This window comes from Pan troglodytes, chromosome 15, assembly GCF_028858775.2.
Source record: "Pan troglodytes isolate AG18354 chromosome 15, NHGRI_mPanTro3-v2.0_pri, whole genome shotgun sequence".
Classification (NCBI taxonomy): domain Eukaryota; kingdom Metazoa; phylum Chordata; class Mammalia; order Primates; family Hominidae; genus Pan; species Pan troglodytes.
In genome coordinates, this window is record NC_072413.2 from 21,625,936 (window position 1) to 21,645,097 (window position 19,162).

Genomic DNA, 19,162 nt, shown 5'->3' on the forward strand with positions numbered 1-19,162 from the left:
CCCATCTCTATCAAAATAAAAATAAATAAAAATAAGAACTGGGAAGGTCATTCTTTAGTACAAAAATGATAATCAAACTAATATTCATTTCCAAAGCATATATTACTTTTTTGTATGTGTGTGCTTTTGGTAGAGATAGCATTTTGCCACGTTGCCCAGGCTGTTCTCAAACTCCTGAGTTCAAGATATCTGCCCACCTTGGCTTCCCAAAGTGCCAAGATTACAGGCATGAGCCACTGCACCTGGCCTAGTTTTATAAACAAACAAGAATGTTTTGTTTACAATAACCCACATTGGACCAAAACGTCTTGTCTTATCATAGTAAACCTACTAAGCTCCCCCTTTGCTTCCATTACTGTGCCTCTCTCAGTATTTTTCAGTTATTTCTCCTTTACTCTTTCCAACCTTTTGTTGGACCTAATTCAGAACTGAAGTTTTAATATGCTCTCTCAAGCATATAAAATAAAAATTATGTTTCATATATAAAATAAAGTTTATACAAGGCTGTTGGTTTGGATTGAGTTTCTGTACTAGGTCCAACAGACCAAACCAAAATGGAATTACTCATGCTGACAGTTCATCTGATCTTCCAAGAAATCAGGAGAGAGAGAGGTAATAGCTAAATCTCCAAACAGGCCAATTTTAGCTGGCATAATAAAGAAGTCCTCTCTGCTTTACCCTTTACAAGGAAAGTAACTTTGAACCAACCTATGCACTTTTTGTTCTCTGTTTCTGCTTTCTTCAGCCCTTTTCTGCCTAAAAAGCCAACTTGTCTTCTCAGTTAATCAGAACACTCATTCTGTTTTTTAGAATAATGTGTTCCTCAAGTCTAGGACTGCAAATCAAAGCCAGTTAATATCTTTAAACTAAATTTGTTGTAATTTTGTATTTTGACATGTTATCAATAGTAAAATGGTAGGAATCCAGAGCATGAAGACCATGATATCCTTACCTGGTCCTAGTATGGAGATAAAGGAAAGGAATCAGGGTATAGAAGTAGATAGTTTCATACCAATAAAATGTTGGTATCAATGTTCCAATAAAACAAACAATATTTAACACTTGCATTATCCAGACAATGTTAAGTGTTATCATCAATAGAACTACTTTTATTATTATCAGCTCTGTGTTACTGTATTAACAAAATAATCACACCTTTAAGAAAAAGTAAGTTATTGGGAGGCCAAGGCAGGAGGATTGTTTGGGACCAGGAGTTCAAGACCAGTCTGGGTAATATAGCAAGATATCATTTCTAAAAAAATTTTTTTAATTTTTAAAAAAGCAAGCAAGCAAACAAAAGTTAATCTTCTTTGGAAAAACGAAAGAGACCAACCTCTTCATGAGGCTGAGGGATTTGAAAGATTGCTAACTATTGGTAATTTTTTAAAGTACTGTACTGAGGTACATTACTGAGTTAGATTTTAGAATCTTCTTCAGTGAATGTGTTTGATATAGGCTAAACATTTGTACCCTGGCATCAGGCAAAATCACTTCTTCTTTAATACTCCTTGCTGGTTGTTTTCTGGACTGGTCTTTCTTCTTCTTGGAATGATCAGTTTTTTGGGACAAGTAGACAAAGTAGGTCTGCTTAGGCCTGGCAAAAGACCCTCCCATAGTCCAGTCTGGCTCCCTGGAGTTCCACAGTGGGGTCTGTTTATGCACTTACGACCCTTGGTAATGTCAAAGGGAGGGCTAACTAATCTAGGGTAGGATTTGGCTTTTCTTGATGCTAGCCTGATTTTGACATAATTTTACTTCTGACTAATCCCACTAATCCCAAGGGTAGGATTAGGATATTTGGGTTACTAACATTGTGATTTGGCTGTCTATTATATAGCTTTATCTCTGTTGCTCCTCACTCCTACCCCCCTGCCATTTTAGGTAATTCCCAGGATTCAGAGTGACTTTTATTCTGCTTCTCCACTGTTTAATTTTTTTTTTTTTTGAGATGGAGTCTCACTCTGTTGCTCAGGCTGGAGTGCAGTGGTGCAATCTTGGCTCACCGCAACCTCCACCTTCTGGGTTCAAGTGATTCTCCTGCCTCAGCCTCTCCATTAGCTGGAATTACAGGTGCACGCCACCATGCCTGGCTAATTTTTGCAGTTTTAATAGAGACGGGGTTTCGCCATATTGGCCAGGCTGGTCTCGAACTCCTGACCTCAAGTGATCTGCCCACCTTGGTCTCCCAAAGTGCTAGGATTACAAGCATGAGCCACCATGCCTGGCCTCGTCTATTCAAATTTTCTAAAATAATTTTTTTAAGTTAGGCTGTTGCTCTGTTGCCCAGACTGCAGTGCAGAGGCACGATCATGGGTCCCTGCAGCCTCAAACTCCTGGGTTCAAGCAATCCACCCACTTCAGCCTTTCAGGTAGTTGAGATTACAGGAATGTATCATCACGCCTGGCTAAATTTTTTAAATTATTTTTTGGCCGGGCACGGAGGCTCACACCTGTAATCCCAGCACTTTGGGAGGCTGAGGCAGGTGGATCACGAGGTCAGGAGTTCGAGACCAGTCTGACCAACATGGTGAAACCCTGTCTCTATTAAAAATACAAATATTAGCCAGGTGTGGTGGCGGGCGCCTGTAATCCCAGCTACTCAGGAGGCTGAGGCAGGAGAATCGCTTGAACGTGGGTGGCGGAGGTTGCAGTGAGCTGAGATCGTGCCATTGCACTCCAGCCTGGGCGACAGAGCGAGACTCAGTCACAAAAAAAAATAAAAAATAAAATAAAATATATCAAAATTATTTTTCATAGAGACAGGGTCTTGCTATGTTGCTTAGGCTGGTCTCAAATTCCTGGCCTCAAGCAATCCTCCTGCCTCAGCCTTGGCTTCCTGAGTCTCTGAGATTATAGGCATGATCACCATGCCTGGCTTAAAATAAACATTTTCTTTTCACAGCTTAAAATAAACATTTTAGTTTTATTAAAAATGAGGGTTTAAAAAAATAGACTAGAGTAAATTCTTATCTATTTAAAACTAGTTTAGTTTACTTTCAAGTAGAAAGGAAACTCTTAAGTACAATTCTTTAGTAAGGTGGCAAGAGCAATTTGAAAATTAAGTGAGAACAAAAAGCTTATGAGAAGAGTACCAAGATCTAGGAAAGGACCCTAGACAAAAGAGGGTTTATAGTCTGAACAGGGAGGAAGCAGATGAGACGTAAATACTGCTGTGTACTCAAAAGTAGAGCCTGACAAAGCTAAAACACTTTCTAAATATTAACTTTTGATCCGATTCAGCAATCCCATGATAGACACATTAGTATAGCAAATGGTAAAGTGAGGCAAAAGAAAAAATTACGTGTGCATGCCCAGAAAAAAAAATTCAAGCATAGGTAATCTCCTTCTGTGCCTCTCCACCCTTTCCTATAGCAGCATAAGCAGCCTGCAGGTGACTCTGTGTAGGTGTCTTTAGGGAAAATAAATTGGTCACCAAGGCTGTGTAATAGTTATGAATGTGGAGGCTGATCCAAACTAATAGTTGACAAGTTAGAACCAATTCTAAGCTTGAAAAACAGTTTTTAAAAAAATCTCTCTTCTTGCACGGGATGAAAAATTATATATTTAAAGGGTCATTCTACTATGGTAGAATATTCTCATTAAGATAGTAAAAGGGGCCGGGTGCGGTGGCTCACGCCTGTAATCCCAACACTTTGGGAGGCTGAGGTGGGTAGATCACCTGAGGTCGGGAGTTCAAGACTAGCCTGACCAACATGTAGAAACCCTGTCTCTACTAAAAATACAAAATTAGCTGGGTGTGGTAGCACATGCCTGTAAACCCAGCTATTCGGGAGGCTGAGGCAGGAGAATAGCTTGAACCCAGGAGGCAGAGGTTACGGTGAGCCGAGATCGCACTATTGCACTCTAGCCTGGGCAACAATAGCGAAACTCTGTCTCAAAAAAAAAAAAAAAAAGACAGTAGAAGGCTAGTGTCCTGGAAATGAGTGCTGAGCTCTCTAGCTCTGGGAAGTTGTGAATTAGGCCAGATGTTCTAGAAGAAAATGAGCAGTATAATAAAGTGTGATTTGATGGCTTCCCTTTCTTGCCAGAAGTGAAGGGAAAGGAGTTATGGGAGAGTATGTCAAAGGCTTGTTTTTCCCTAGTAGGTGTGGAGTTTCCAGAAGAAACAAACAGATCTCCTCATCGCCTTTTATAAGCATAGAATTACAAAGTTAGAAACAGCCATGCAGGAGGCACAGCAAGCACTGGTGAGCCAGGACAAGTAAGTAACAAATCAAGTCCCAAGAGAGCTTTTTTTTTTTTTTGTCTAAGAAGTGATAGTCCTTATTGTGTTTGCAAAGCCTGGAAATTGCTCCATATGTATTTGTTTGTTTGGGAAAATCAGGTACAGAATTTTTGATCCCCTGAATCTCCATTTTTTCTCTTTCTTCCCTCCAGAGGCCCTCCTCACTTTATAGTTTTCCTCTTCTATTTCTCGGTATCAAAAACTGCTTCCCAGGCCAGGTGCAGTGGCTCACACCTGTAATCCCAGCACTTTGGGTGACCGAAGCAGAGGATCACTTGAGGCCAGGAGAAGATCAGCCTGGGCAACACAGCAAGACTCTGTTTCTAAAAAAAAAAAAATTTTAAGCAAAAATTAGCCAGACGTGGTGGTTCATACCTGTAGTCCCAGCTACTTGGGAGGCTGAGGCCAGAGGATCGTTTGAGCCCAGGAGTCTGAGTTACAGTGAGCTATGATCACACCACGACACTCCAGCGTGGGTGAAAAAGTGAGACACTGTCTCAAAAACAAAAACAAAAAAAACCTCTGCTTCCTTGGGAAATCAGATATAGCTGATTCACACTGATAACACTCATTGTAGCCTCAATCTCCTGGGCTCAAGCAATCCTCCCACCTCAGCCTCCCAAGTAGCTGGGACTACAAGTGCACACCACCATGCCTGGCTAATTTTTGTATTTTTTTTTTTTGTAGAGAGGAGTCTCTGCATATTGCCCAGGCTGGTCTGGAATCCTTTTTTTTTCCTTCTTTTAAAGTTTTTTTTTTTTTTTTTGTATGGAATGCTTCAAGCATTTACATGTTAACTTTCTTTGGGGGCTATGTTAATCTCCTCTGTATTGTTCCAATTTTAGTGTATGTGCTGCCAAAGCAATCACAAGATGGAGTCCTTGATAAAAATTTTTAGACATCAGCAGGCCAGGGGTGTGTGTGTGGGTGGAGAGAGGAAATGGAATTCTTTGCAAATTCCCCTGAAATCATACCAAGTAATTGCTTATTTTGTCCACCTAATTGTTCTCATTATCAAAACCCTGCCATTAGTCTCCTTGAATCATCAAATCCCTGATAGAAATAGCTTGTATAGCTGCAAGCATTTCTCAGTTAGTATTAACTAGATGTTAATAGTTATAATAATAAAAATCAGGTTTTTAATCCCTGATTTGCTGGAGCTGATTGTTTTCATCCTTTGCCTAGAGAATTGTCAGTCTTAAGGAAGGAGAATGGAGAACTGAAGAAATTTCTAGCCATTCTAAAGGTGAATGAAATAGATTTTCCTTATTATTATTTTCTCTCTTACTTTTCTCATCTATCTAGCTGACTGTATAGAATAGTGTTTCCTAATCTTTTTCTCATCATGGCATACACAGAAATTGATATTTGTATAACAAGCACACTATAGTAAATGGATGAGGTCTCAGCAGACCTTGGGGGACTGAAAGGATCAATATATAGCACACTCGTAACCCATTCCTGAACATCAGTGAGTCATGACCTACCAGTTGGAAAGCTCTCTTATAGAAGAGACAGCTGTTGCAACTTAAACATTTCTCTTCAAGAAACTCAAAGATACCTCAGGACCCTTCCTCTGCATCACACTCTACTTCCTAAATAGTTTTTCTTCCTGAGAATGTTCTGTGTATTTATATAATTTTCCTATTGATCCTACTCCTGTAATTATTCTAGCACATTGTAGTGTGTCATTTTCCTTTCTCTCACCAGAGACTCCGTATTTCCCCACATATGTTAGTCTATGGGATTCCGTATGCACTCTTATGAAGAACTAAACTTTTATCCCCTCAAAGCTAATAATATCCTAAGGAAATACTGCGCTACTTTTCCTCCTACTGGGAATCTTAGCAACCATGACTAAGGGGCACTGAGCTTAGTTATCTCGCAAGTAAGACTGAAGATCTGTTGATTAGGATCCTCAGTTGCAGCTTTCTTCACTCTTGGTTTTTTCACCTATAGGAATCTCCAAGTCGGTACCAAGGAAGCAGGTCAGTTTTATCAGCTCCCATACTAGCCCAGCCCCCTGAAAATTCCTGTTCTTTCTTGACTCCTGGCTGTGTGAACTCTGAGAGAGAGAAAATGGTTAATGAATTTAGCTTTCACTTCTCCGAGGAAGAGTTACTGAAAGTGCCGAAGTAAAATCTTAATTGTAATGCTCACCCTGGATTGTCATCTTATGAAATCCTAGTGTTTGAAATGCTTGTTCCCTGGTGCCATAAAGAAATAGCATTTGAACATAAATTTAATTTACTCAGCAAGGTCATTTTTACTTCCTGCAGAAAGGGTACACTCGCCGGCAGTTTTGCCACGAGAGTACACTGAACAAAGGAGACAGGGTCATTCATAACCTGACGCGTCTACCTTACTGCTGTGTCCGGTTTCCATTGGCTGGAACGGGACCTCACATTCTGTATTTGTTCCGATTGGCTAGCAACTTAGAACTTATGAAAAGGGGCAAAGGTAGAGGAGAACAAAGGAAGGAGGAAGTAACTTGCGGAATGCTGAGAAAGGTAAAAACACCTTCAAATAAGGAAGAGGAACAGACTATAACCGAATGCTTGTTTGGACCAATATAAGCATGCCAGGGCAAATATTTAGGCTAAATTGTGGGAGCTAAGAACATAAAGTACATTGATTTCTTTATTACGGCTAGCAGATATTTAAGAATGTTAGTACAGGTCTTTAAATAAATTTTGCTTTTAAGAGAAGTTACTATTTTTTCCTAATTAGATGAAGAGGAAAGTCTTTAAAGAGGAACCTCCACCTTACTTTTTACACTACTCATCCTTCAAAATTGAACTCAGTCATTTCCTCTGTGAAGACTGCATTAGGTGGAGTTAGATGGTCTGTTCATTCATTCAATATTAAGTGCCTACTGTTTATCAGGTACCATGTTACAGGCTGGATGTATACCACCGGTCCTTTCTAATTAGTGATATCTATGCTCTACCAACTCTTAAATATATTTTTAGTATCGGCTGGGTGTGGTGGCTCACACCCGTAATCACAGCACTTTGGGAGGCCAAGGTGGGCGGATCATGGGGCCAGGAGATTGAGACCGTTCTGGCTAGCATGGTGAAACCCCATCTCTACTAAAAATACAAAAAGAAAATTAGCCGGGCGTGGTGGAGGACACCTGTAGTCCCAGCTGCTCGGGAGGCTGAGGCAGGAGAATGGCGGGAACCCAGGAGGCAGAGCTGGCAGTGGTGAGCCGAGATCACCCCACTGCACTCCAGCCTGGGTGACAGAGTGGGACTCTGTCTCAAAACAAACAAACAAAAAAACAGAAAACAAAACAAAACTCTCTCTATATATACACACACACACATATATATTTTTTAATATCAGTCCTGCATTATGGATTAAAGAGACACTGCCCCTACATTCATAGAAGTTACAGTCTAATGTTCTTTTGTCCTTCTATACTTCTGATAAGCCCATTACAACACTTAAACACTGCTCTGATTTTTTTTTTCATCTCTCCCACTAGCCTGTAAGCCTCTCAGTTATTCTAGTTATCTTTGTAATCTCAGGATCTAGGAAATATAGACCCAAATATATGCTTGTTGGATGGCATCCTTCTTTCTGGTTACTTTGGGTTTAGTTATTTTTCTAGTTTCTTAAGGTGGATGAGAGGATGGAGGGATGTATGAATGGATGGACAGATGTATGGTTGAGAGTACTTGGTAAGGCACTGAGGAGAGAAGAAAGGTGTACTTTAAAACTTCTATTATGGGCAACACAGAGGTGGAGAAAGCTCCAGTTAGGGAGTTGGAGAGCAATGGGTTTTATATGGAAACTTTGCTTCCATATTTTAGGATGCTACCTATAATACATGAGAGTAAGCAGTTTGTGCCCAGAGAGGAAGCTATTATTCTATAAACAATGATCTGATTGATCCTCTAAAGTGGCACTTGACCTCTGCCTAGAGAGATTAGAGCCGCCTCTTTTTTTTTCCCTTGCAGGTCAATCACACCTCGACCAGTGGGCATTACTTCCCCGTCACAGTCAGGTGGAGAACATTTTTCCCCTAAATATCTGTGTGAGATGAATATCCTTTCCTTATGTAGAAGATGGTTTCCTCTCAGAGACAATAATGTGATCTTCCTAACTTTATGTGTAATATGAAAACATTATATAACCAGATAACCATGCACAACAAATTGGCCAGGCAAGGCAGGCGCACCATTGATGGCAACTTTTTATTCTGTACTTTATTCTCTTTCAGTTACCCCACGACCCAGTTTCCAGCATAGCAGTCAAGTGGTCAGGTAAACCTACACAGCAACATTAAAACTGTTGGCAAAAGTTGGAAGATAGAAGAAATATCTAGTTGTAGCTCAGATTGGGACTGATGAAATTTTAGGTCTATGTAGAAGTGTAAAGCTAGGGTTTTTTTTTTTTTCCCTAAGCCAAACTGTATCCAGCTTTATTAAAGATACTGTCCATTCAGGCAGGACATGGGCAGACAATCATTAACAGTATACAACAACTCTCAAACTCCCTTCTTCAATGGATTACCAAAAATCAGAAAGCCACTATAAAACCCAATGAAGTCTTCATCTCATGCTCTGAACAGGGAAAGTTGAGAGTGAGGGTTGACATTTCACATTTAGCATATTGTTTAACAACTTTTCACAAGCCAACCCTGACTTTCAGGGAATGAAATGAAAATGGCAGAATTTATCTGAAGATCCACAATCTAGAAATGGAACCACTGCTCTTTTGACAGGTGCCATCTCAGTGGCATCACTGGAAAGTCCAGATTGCCAGACAAACTGGTAATCAATGACTGGGGGTCAGGTCCTAACAGAAGTCTCGGCTTAAGGGAGTTAAGTTTATGCTGAAAGATGGAAAAGGAGACGAGGACATAAAAACGAATTTGTTTTTTCATACCACAAGGCTTTTGTGCCAAGGTGGCCATGTGTGTCAAAGTCAGGGAATCCCTCCTCCTGGGAGCCAAGAGGAAGTCTCTCAAAACTAGAAGGGAAAGGTGTTTTCCTCCCATCAATCCAGCTTCGGAGACTTTCTATTAGTGACATATGCCCCTTCCCCCCCAAAAAAAACGAGTGTTCTGTGTGCTAACAACATATAAAGCTAGGTTTTCTGAGGCTGGGTACAGTAGCTTATGCCTGTAATCCCAGCACTTTGGGAGGCCGAGGCGAGTGGATCATTTGAGGCCAGGAGTTCGAGACCAGTGTGGCCAACATGGTGAAACCCTGTCTCTACTAAAAATACAAAACTTAGCTGGGCATGGTGGTGCACGCCTGTAGTCCTAGCTACTTGGGAGGCTGAGGCATGAGAATCACTTGAGCCCAGGATGCGGAGGCTGCAGTGAGCTAAGCTTGTGCCATTGTGCTCTAGCCTGGGCAACAGAGTGAGACTCTGTCTGAAAAAAACAAAAACAAAAAAACAACAACAATAAAAAGTAAAACTAGGTTTTTTGCCTTTTTTTTCTTTTTGTTTCACCTTATACAGTCGGTCCTCCTCAGCGGAATCTATTCCTTATAGAGAGGCTGGCTTTGGTAGCTTGGGACAAGTAAGTAATGTTCACCTTATCTTTCCAGATTGAAGTTTCTAATGCTAAATGAAAGCAAAGGTTTATCAAGAACTTAAATTTATATTGGTTTTGGCATAAATTATCTGATGTCATACTGGACCCTATTTTCTTTTGGCAATGGAGACCTGATATTAGAAACTGACAGAGAATAAATAGGGGTGGAAATAGTGAAAGTGTTTAAGGACTGAATCAACAGTGTCCATGGTGTTCATTTTGGAAGGAGTAAAGTATGGATCTTTCTTTGACTAGTATGCCCACTGTAGTAGAACAATATATGCTTGAATGTGTAGCTATAGATAAATAGGGAATAGGGAAGCCAGATAACTGAGATACATTTATTAATTGATGCTTATTATTTGTCTATCAGGGAGGCAGAGGTCTGCAGGGAAGGAGAACTCCCAGAGACTCTTATAATGGTGAGGTGGGGGGAAAGGGTGTCAGAAATCAACTTACTCTATGCGAAGATCTGCGGATTTCTGGTTTTCTATGCATAATATAATGCCATTTCACTTGTTTTTTTTCCTGACAGTGATTCCATGTATCCATACGTATATTACAAGGTTGTTTTTTTTTTTTTGGTGAGATGGAGATTTACTCTTGTTGCCCAGGCTGGAGTGCAATGGCATGATCTCGGCTCACCACATCCTCCACCTCCCATGTTCAAGCGATTCTCCTGCCTCAGCCTCCCGAGTAGCTAGGATTACAGGCATGTGCCACCACGCCTGGCTAATTCTGTATTTTTAGTAGAGACGGGGTTTCATCGTGTTGCCCAGGCTGATCTCGAACTCCTGACCTCAGGTGATCCGCCTTCCTCGGCCTCCCAAAGTGTTGGGATTACAGGCGTGAGCCACTGTGCCCGGCCTACAAGTTTTTCAAATAATGATATTTTTGTTTTCCAACTAATAAGGGGAAAATAAAGATTTGAGTGATAGAAAGTCATTGAAAACCTCTTGTCAGGAGATGGAGGATAACTTTTCAGTAAAATTGACTTGGATTTTTTTGAATTGCCACAAGATGGCATTACAAGCTAAGTGTAAAAAGAAGGTTCACAGGATGCTGATTGTTGGCCTGAAGGGTATCTGGCTTCTTTGCTGTGTTTTAAACATAAAAATATTCCAGTGAAGGAATATTTTGGGTCTGCTTACTTAATTTCTTACCTAAAGCCCCTTAAAATTATTACTGTTGTTACCATTTTCAAGGGCATTAGCCAGTACCTAGAGAATACCTATCAGAGAAGACTTTCACAAGAAAGAATTTGAAATTCCCAAATCTCTTTTTTAAATTCTCCAAATAGTCTCCCTCTAAATCTCCCACATTTGAAATCTCCCACTCCTTTGAAAAACATAGATGTTCTAGCCAATTTATTTCTGTCAGGTTGGTAACAACAGTGTTCTCTTTTTCATTCTTAATTTTAGTAATTTGAGTCTTTTCCTCTTTATTTCTTTGTCAATCATTTCAAAGAATTCGTTTTGTTGAGAGTCTGTATTACTTTTTCTATTATCTGTTTCATTTACTTCTGGTTTAGTCTATTTCCTTCCTTCTCATTATTTTGGATTTAGTTCTTTTTCTAGTTTCCTAAGGTGGAAGGTTCGATTATTGATTTGAGATCTTTTTTACTATTGATGTTTCCAGTCATAAATTTCACTGTAGCATTGCTTTTACTGCATCCTATAACATTTGGCATGCTGTGTTTTGTTTACATTCATTCCAAAGGTTGTTTGTTCATTTGTTTTTTTTTTTTGAGATGGGGTCTCACTCTGTTGCCCAGACTGGAGTGCAGTGGCGCCATCTCAGCTCACTGCCACCTTCGCCTCCCAGGTTCAGCCTCCCAAGTAGCTGGGACTACAGGCACGCGCCACCATGCTTGGCAAATTTTTGTATTTTTAGTAGAGACGGGGTTTCACCATGTTGGCCAGGCTGGTCTCCAACTCCTTACCTCAGGTGATCTGCCTGCCTCAGCCTCCCAAAGTGCTGGGATTACAGGTGTGAGCCACCATGGCTGATCCCAATTCCAAAGTATTTTCTAATGTCCTTCGTGATTTTTGTTTTTTGGACCCATTGGTTGTTTATCAATGTGTTGTTCAATATCTACATATGTGTGAAGTTCCCAAATTTCCTATTGTTATTGATTTTGACTTTCAGTGATTTAAATCCTTTTAAATGTTTTTTTTTTGTTTTTGTTTTTTTTGAGATGGTATTTCTTTCTTGTTGCCCAGGCTGGAGTGCAGTGGTGCAATCTCGGCTCACCGCAACCTCCGCCTCCCAGGTTCAAGCAATTCTCCTGCCTCAGCCTCCCGAGTAGCTGGGATTACAGGCCTGCACCACCACCACACCCGGCTAATTTTGTATTTTTAGTAGAGACGGGGTTTCTCCATGTTGAGGCTGGTCTCAAACGCCTGACCTCAGGTGATCTGCCTGCCTCATCCTCCCAAAGTGCTGAGATTACAGGCGTGAGCCACCACACCCGGCCTGATTTAAATCCTTTTAAATTTATGACCTAACATGTGGTCTATCCTGGAGAATGCTCCATGTGTATGTGGAAAGAATGTATATTCTACTATTTTTGGGTGGTGTATTCTATAGAGTCTGCTAGGTTTAGCTAGTATATCGTTTTGTTCAATTAGTATGCTTCTGTTTCCTTTCCTTGCTGATCTTCTGTCCAGTTGTTCTGTCTGTTATTGAAAGTGGGGTATTAAAGTCACCAACTATTATTGTGGTTTTTGGTTTTTTGTTTTCTTGTTTTTTGAGACAGAGTCTCGTGCTGTTGTTGATGCTGGAGTGTAGTGGCACAATTGTGGCTCACTGCAGCCTCCATCTTCCAGGCTTAAGCGATAGTCCCACTTCAGCCTCCTGAGTAGCTAGAACAAAAGGCATGCACCACCACGCCTGGCTAGTTTTTTTATTTCAATTTTCATGTCTTTGTAGAGACGAGGTCTCCCTGTTCTGCCCTGGCTGGTCTCGAACTCCTGGGCTCAAGCAATCCTCCTGCCTCAGCTCCCAAAGTGCTGAGATTATAGGCATGAGCAACCATGCCCAGTCCCTATTATTGTCAAATTGTCTTATTTTCTCTTCAATTCTATCAGTTTTTGCTTCATGTATTTTAGGACTCTATTGTTAGATGCACATATAAATGTTTCTCTTCTTGATAAATGGACCCCTTTATCATTATTTAATGCCTTTGTCTCTTGTAACAATTTTTTTTTTTTTTTTTTGGGACAGAGTCTCACTCTCGTCTTGGCTAGAATGCAGTGGCAAAATCTTGGCTCACTGCAACCTCCTCCTCCCGGCTTCAAGTGATTTTTGTGCCTCAGCCTCTTTAGTAGCTGGGATTATAGGCATGTGCCACCACGCCTAGCTAATTTTTGTATTTTTAGTAGAGACAAGGTTTCACCATGTTGGCTAGGCTGGTCTCGAACTCCTGGCCTCAAGTGATCTGCCTGCCTTGGCCTCCCAAAGTGCTGAGGATTACAGGCATGAGCCACTGTGCCTGGCCCAACAATTTTGTCTTAAAGTCTATTTTGTCTGATATTAGTATAGCCACTCTTTTGTTCCTTGTTTTTTGCATGGAATATATTTTTTCATCCTTCTCCTTTCAACCTATATGCATCTTTGAATCCAAAGTGAGTATCTTGTAGACTGTGCATAGTTGGACTTGTTTTTTCTTTCATATGTTCTGCCAGTTTCTGCCTTTTAATTCATTTACATTTAATGTAATTACAGATAAGGAAGGACTGACTTCTGCATTTTGTTATTTGTTTTCTATATGTCATGCTTTTTGGTTAGCCTTTTGTTTGTCCCAGCTGATATTTATCTCCTTAGGCAGCCAAACAAGTGCTTCTAATTGTTTTCAACAGACTGGAGAAAGGTTTTTCTGCACTTGGTAAGCTCTGAGCTCCAAGTCCTGGTGAACTTGAGCTCCAAGTCCTGGTGCTGTCAAATTAAGACAACCTTGAAAGTGGGGTCTTCCAGGGAGCCACTAGACAGGTCATATAATGACAGTTCTCTGGGAATGAATCCTTCAAAAAGCTCCAACCCTGTTCCATCCCCTCTAGTGACTGCCAGACTGTTGGGTTTCACCATGAGCATGCCCTGTTGGTTTTCAAGGCTATCATGGAGGTGGAGAAGGAGAAATGGCAATAGAGCAAGTTAAAATGCCACAAACCTTGCTGTTTTTACTAACATTTTGCTATTTTTCTTGAATAAACATTCTCCAGATTACTACAAGCCCTTTGTTAATTTTCAGATTTCTGAAAAAGTTGATTCTGACCATTATGCCAATTTTCTCATTGCTTTTATGGAGGAGGAAATTTTTGGAGGTCTTTGCTCTGCCATTTTTGTTGATGTCACTCCTAGCTAATTTTTGTTGATGTCACTCCTAGCTAATTTTTGTCTTTACCCATTCTTTCTGGTGATTTCCATCTTAGAGGGGAAACCAAGGCACAGATACATGAGAGCACATGAAGGCAGTGAGGGATCTCAGCCCACAGACTCATGAAAGGGAGAGGAAAGCACCTATAAGAGATACTGCTATGTGATTTGTGAGCTTTTTCACTTGGCATTAGCCCCCAACCCTAACCTATATACTAAAAATCTTTTATCTCCATTTCCTTTGCCCTGGCCCCAAGTATACCTGAATCTCTTCTCCAGTTCATGGATTATCTCACAGGCTTATTTTTATGCTTTCCAGAAACCCCTTCACCGGCTTCAACTCACAGCCTATCTTATAGGTCAGTAACACTATGCTTCCTTTTTCTTGGGATGTGTTCATACTTAAACTCTGCCAGCAGGCTGGGTGTGGTGGCTCACGCCTGTAATCCCAGCACTTTGGGAGGCCGAGGAGGGTGGATCACTTGAGGTCAGGAGTTTGAGACCAGTATGGCCAACATGGCGAAACCCTGTCTCTACTAAAAATAAAAAATTAGCCGGGAGCGGCGTCACGTGCCTGTAATCCCAGCTACTCGGGAGGTTGAGGCAGGAGAATTGCTGAATCCAGGAGGCGGAGGTTGCAGTGAGCTGACATGGTGTCACTGCCCTCCAGCCTGGGTGACAGAGTGAGACTCCATCTCAAAAAAACAAACAAAAAAACAAAACTCTGCCAGCAGTCCTGGGATTACTTCTCCACTGGCTTGTACCACCGAAGTTTACAATGTGCCTTATAAGCAAAAAAGAAAGCTGGATAGCACTGTGTTTAATATACATCCAAATTACTGTATTTTGGCCCGGTAGTGGCTCCCACCTGTAATCCTAGCACTTCGGGAGGCTAAGGTGGGAGGATTGCTTAAGCCCAGGTGTTGGAGACCAGGCTGAGCAACAAAGTGAGACCTAATTACCCGGGCTTGGTGGGTGTATGCTTGTGGTCCCAGCTACTTGGGAGGCTAAGACAGGAGGATCACTTGAGTTTAGGAAGTCAAGGCTGCAGTGAGCCATGATCATACTACTGCACTCCAACCTGGGCAACAGAGTGAGACCCTGTCTCAAAAAAAAAAAAGAAAAAATTATCATCAGTTGCAAGCAGGGGATTTTTTCCTCTCTGGCCTAGCTGTATAGGCTCTTCCATTACATATGCTTTTTATTTTTACCTTTACCTGTCCTTTTCTCTGCTGATGCTTTTATTTGCTTTCCTTAGAACTTCATCTGCCTCCTCTGGACAGGGGATTTTTTCTTTCAGACCATCCCCAAATGGGCATTCAGGCCACACAAGAGTCCTCACCCCCAACAATTTTGGTAAGTTAAATAACATTTCCAAAGGAATGGAGCTTCAACTATAGACACATATACTAAAATGAAGATTTTCAAGATGACAAGATGTTGAGGTTTGCCCCCCAAAGAGCATTGTCTCTAGTTGGCTCCTTAATATTCTTTAAGAGCCATCCCATTTTCTTCAGAGTGAAGGGAAACTCTGGATTTTGCCTGGTTAGCACTCATCCTGTCACCAGTCGAGTCCTACTATTTAGCCAGAAGGTTGGCCTATAGGATTAAACTGGCTTCTCAAAACTCCCTATATTGAAAATGCTGGGCGCTCAGTTCTGAGGATTATAAGGCCAATATCCATTCTTCTCCCCATCTTTTTCAGTAAAGGTGGTACCACCAGTCCTCTTGCTAAGAGGCTGCCATCTTCCATAGCTCACCTAAATATTTATATTGGCTATTTTCCCACTCATAGTTAAATCTCAGACCTCTCTGCCAGTACCTGGTCCTCACAGGAAAATAACAGACTTTATATCCCATCTCTTAAATTGCTGATTGTGTTCCCCTTCTGAGTAGTGTTCCTTTAAGAACTACCTCATTACCCTGACCCAAAAGTAACACTGCCGAGATACTGCCCAAGTAAGTTATCTTTCACTGTTCCATTCTATCCTTCAGCTCAGAGGGAGAGCACAACTACACTAGAGAGTCTTCCTAGTTTCCAGCTACCAGTCCTGCAGGTGAGACCTGGCTAGTCTAACTTGTCTGTGCATAAAATCTCACATGGTTAGGCCTGCACACTAAATGCCTCAGGGTAGTGGAATATAACCAGTGAAGAACGACATGGGTTTCAACTCTGGTAACTATATGTTCACAATCTTCCAGAATGATCTCAATTTCAGATTTTTTCCTACTGTTAGATTAGCTTCCTGGTTTGGGGTTTTAAAATGAGGTCACATGGTAGTGGGAGGCTTTAAACTGAGAGGTCTTGGCCAGCGTGAAATAAGTGTGGACACATTGACATCTTCAGTAGTTCCACAAGAAAGTATTTTCTATGAAATACATCTTTTGGGTAGAGGTACTACTTGAACTAGGAAAAACCACATTTACTTCTCCAGAGACCGCTAGAATAATATTTTATAAATTTATGGGACTATGATCCTGATTCCAGCAACAAAAGGTAAAGGGCATGGTAACAAGGAGAGGTTTGTAAAGAGTTCTATTAAATGAAAAGTCACCGGGGGCGGTGGTACACGCCAGTAATCCCAGCACTTTGGGAGGCCGAGGCAGGTGGATAACCTGAGGTCAGGAGTTAGAGACCAGCCTGACCAATATGGTAAAACCCTGTCTCTCTCTACTGAAAATACAAAAATTAGCCAGGTGTGGTGGCGGGTGCCTGTAATCTCAGCTACATGAGAGGCTGAGACAGGAGAATTGCTTGAACCTGGGAGGCGGAGCTTGCAGTGAGCCGAGATTGCGCCACTGCACTCCAGCCTGGGCAGCAGAGTGAGACTCCATCTCAAAAAAAAAAAAAAAAAAAAAAAAAAAGAAAAAGAAAAAGAAAGAAAAAAACAAAAGTCCAGTCTTACCTTTTTTTGTTTGTTTTTTTAATGGCTTGGGTTTTGAGCATATTTAGGCTCCTTTTTCACTCCAAGCTCCTGGTGTCCCTAGGCACAGTTCCTTCATACTAAGATAGGTATATATTTTGCTCCCATATTCCAAGATGCCCTTTATTTTCATCAGTAAGAAATTAGGGTCTAAGCCTTAAGAGGCAACACTGGGGAAATAACATTCCTCCCTAAAATCCTCAAATGGAGGGATTAACCTAAGATGAAAAAAGACTTAAAAGCTCTATAAACCGTCTACAAATATATGGCCCCTAATTGGATCTTGACTGAAACAAGCTGTAAAAAAAAAAAATAAAACAATTCATGAGACAGTTGAACAAAATTATCTATTGGACATTTGATATTAAATAATTGTTAACATTGGAGAGTTTTTTGGTATGATGATATTGTAGTTATGTTTTTAAAAATAGCCTTTCTCTTTTATAGGTACATACTAAAGTATTTATGGATGGAAAGTCAAATGATGTCTGGCGTTTGCATCAGTGTAATTTAGTAGGGAGGGACACTGGGAGAGTAGAAATAAAAGATTGGCCATTAATTATTTGTTAAAGATGGACAATGCGCACATGAGTTCATTATACTAGTCTATGTATTTTTTGAAAATGTGGGCCAGGCGTGGTGGCTCACGCCTGTAATCCCAGCACTTTGGGAGGCCCAGGCGGGCGGATTATGAGGTCAGGAGATCGAGACCATCCTGGCTAACATGGTGAAACCCCGTCTATACTAAAAAAAGTACAAAAAATTAGCCGGGCATGGTGGCGGGCGCCTGTAGTCCCAGCTACGTGGGAGGCTGAGGCAGGAGAATGGCGTGAACCCGGGAGGCGGAGCTTGCAGTAAGCGGAGATGCACCACTGCACTCCAGCCTGGGCGACAGAGCGAGACTCCATCTCAAAAAAACAACAAACAAACAAACAAACAAAAAACGAAAATGTGAAAAAATTTTAAAGTTATTGAAGGAAATGCCACCTCCTCAGAGGCCTAAGAACTCTGCCTCCCTGGTGGTCATCTCTGGGTGTGGTAGTCATATGTCCCAGATTTTCCAAAATAGTTTAATTTTCAAATATTCATCCTTATTATTATCACCATAAGCTACTGAAATGTTCCAGAGATTGTCACACTAGATGTAGCAAATCCTAGTTTGGAAAAGTTAGTTATCATGCAATGAAGAAAACTATGGGGAAGCAAAAGCAGTGGTGTCTGTCTTGATAAGCTTCATACAACAGGTTCAGAGAGACTTGCTTGCCCTTTTTGCTGTTATAAACACCCACATCTACCTTCTTGTCCTCTGCTGCAGACTCTCTACCAACAACGGAGGCATATGGGATTACCCAGTGGGAGAGAAGCATGGACCACTTCTAGATAGATCATCTTCAAGATCTGATCTATACATGCTGCTGAAGGATGGACTGTAGCTTCCAGTACACATTAGGGGTGATGGCCCTGGAAAATGTATCCCTGCATTGTTTCCTAGTTTCACTCTGTACCTTATGCTCCCTCCATCTTTACCCTATTCACCCTTATCACCTCCCAGGACAGTGGTCAGGTCTTACAAAAGGCCAGTGCTTCAGGAAGATGTTTATATCTCTTCCAGAAGACATTGGTAGCTCCCCTCATTTCCTACAATTTGGAACAAAGGTCAAAAAAATAATTCTTGGCATCATGCTTGGTTGGGAGTTGGGAATGGGGATTGTGATGGATCATATACTCATCACTGTTTCATTTCTGGATTTCATTTTTAGCTTTGGATATACTGTCCCATTGCCAATGTTAACGAGCAATATCTCTGTTCTTTTCCTTATTATACTTTTTTATTTGTCTATTATTTCCTCTATGCTTAGTTACTATTAAATGTTAATTTTCCTTTCTATTGAAAACAACTGTTGGAGACACTGATTTTCAGCTTAGTATATAGATAGTAAAATAAAGACGATGCCCTTTTATTGCTACAATTCTATCACTTTTACAAGCTCTAGAATGGTGGAATGGGCGAACAACACTATCACTGAGATCAAACATGTATTCTACTTTGGGTTTTAAAAGGCA

General features: G+C 41.0%; 1 protein-coding gene and 1 non-coding gene across 3 annotated transcripts in view; one reads left to right on the forward strand and one right to left on the reverse strand.

Moving 5' to 3' along the window:
* The window catches only part of RNF212B (ring finger protein 212B), a 35,558-nt gene extending 16,490 nt beyond the window's left edge, over window positions 1–19,068 (forward strand). Inside the window, exons 5-15 of one of the 2 annotated variants that reach the window (XM_001150530.6) lie at window positions 4,107–4,222; window positions 5,432–5,492; window positions 6,206–6,234; window positions 8,212–8,258; window positions 8,475–8,517; window positions 9,725–9,785; window positions 10,174–10,222; window positions 14,494–14,533; window positions 15,433–15,530; window positions 16,170–16,231; window positions 18,414–19,068. In XM_001150530.6, the coding sequence (XP_001150530.3) occupies window positions 4,107–4,222; window positions 5,432–5,492; window positions 6,206–6,234; window positions 8,212–8,258; window positions 8,475–8,517; window positions 9,725–9,785; window positions 10,174–10,222; window positions 14,494–14,533; window positions 15,433–15,530; window positions 16,170–16,231; window positions 18,414–18,482 (675 nt within the window). In that variant the 3' untranslated portion in view covers window positions 18,483–19,068. The remainder of the gene's footprint in view (window positions 1–4,106; window positions 4,223–5,431; window positions 5,493–6,205; window positions 6,235–8,211; window positions 8,259–8,474; window positions 8,518–9,724; window positions 9,786–10,173; window positions 10,223–14,493; window positions 14,534–15,432; window positions 15,531–16,169; window positions 16,232–18,413) is intronic. The other variant, XM_016925881.3, reaches the window with a different exon arrangement.
* On the reverse strand, window positions 5,009–5,115 carry LOC112205417 (U6 spliceosomal RNA). Its single transcript, XR_002939381.1, has one exon. It is a non-coding gene; the product is annotated as a U6 spliceosomal RNA (small nuclear RNA).
* Window positions 19,069–19,162: the final 94 nt, after the last annotated feature.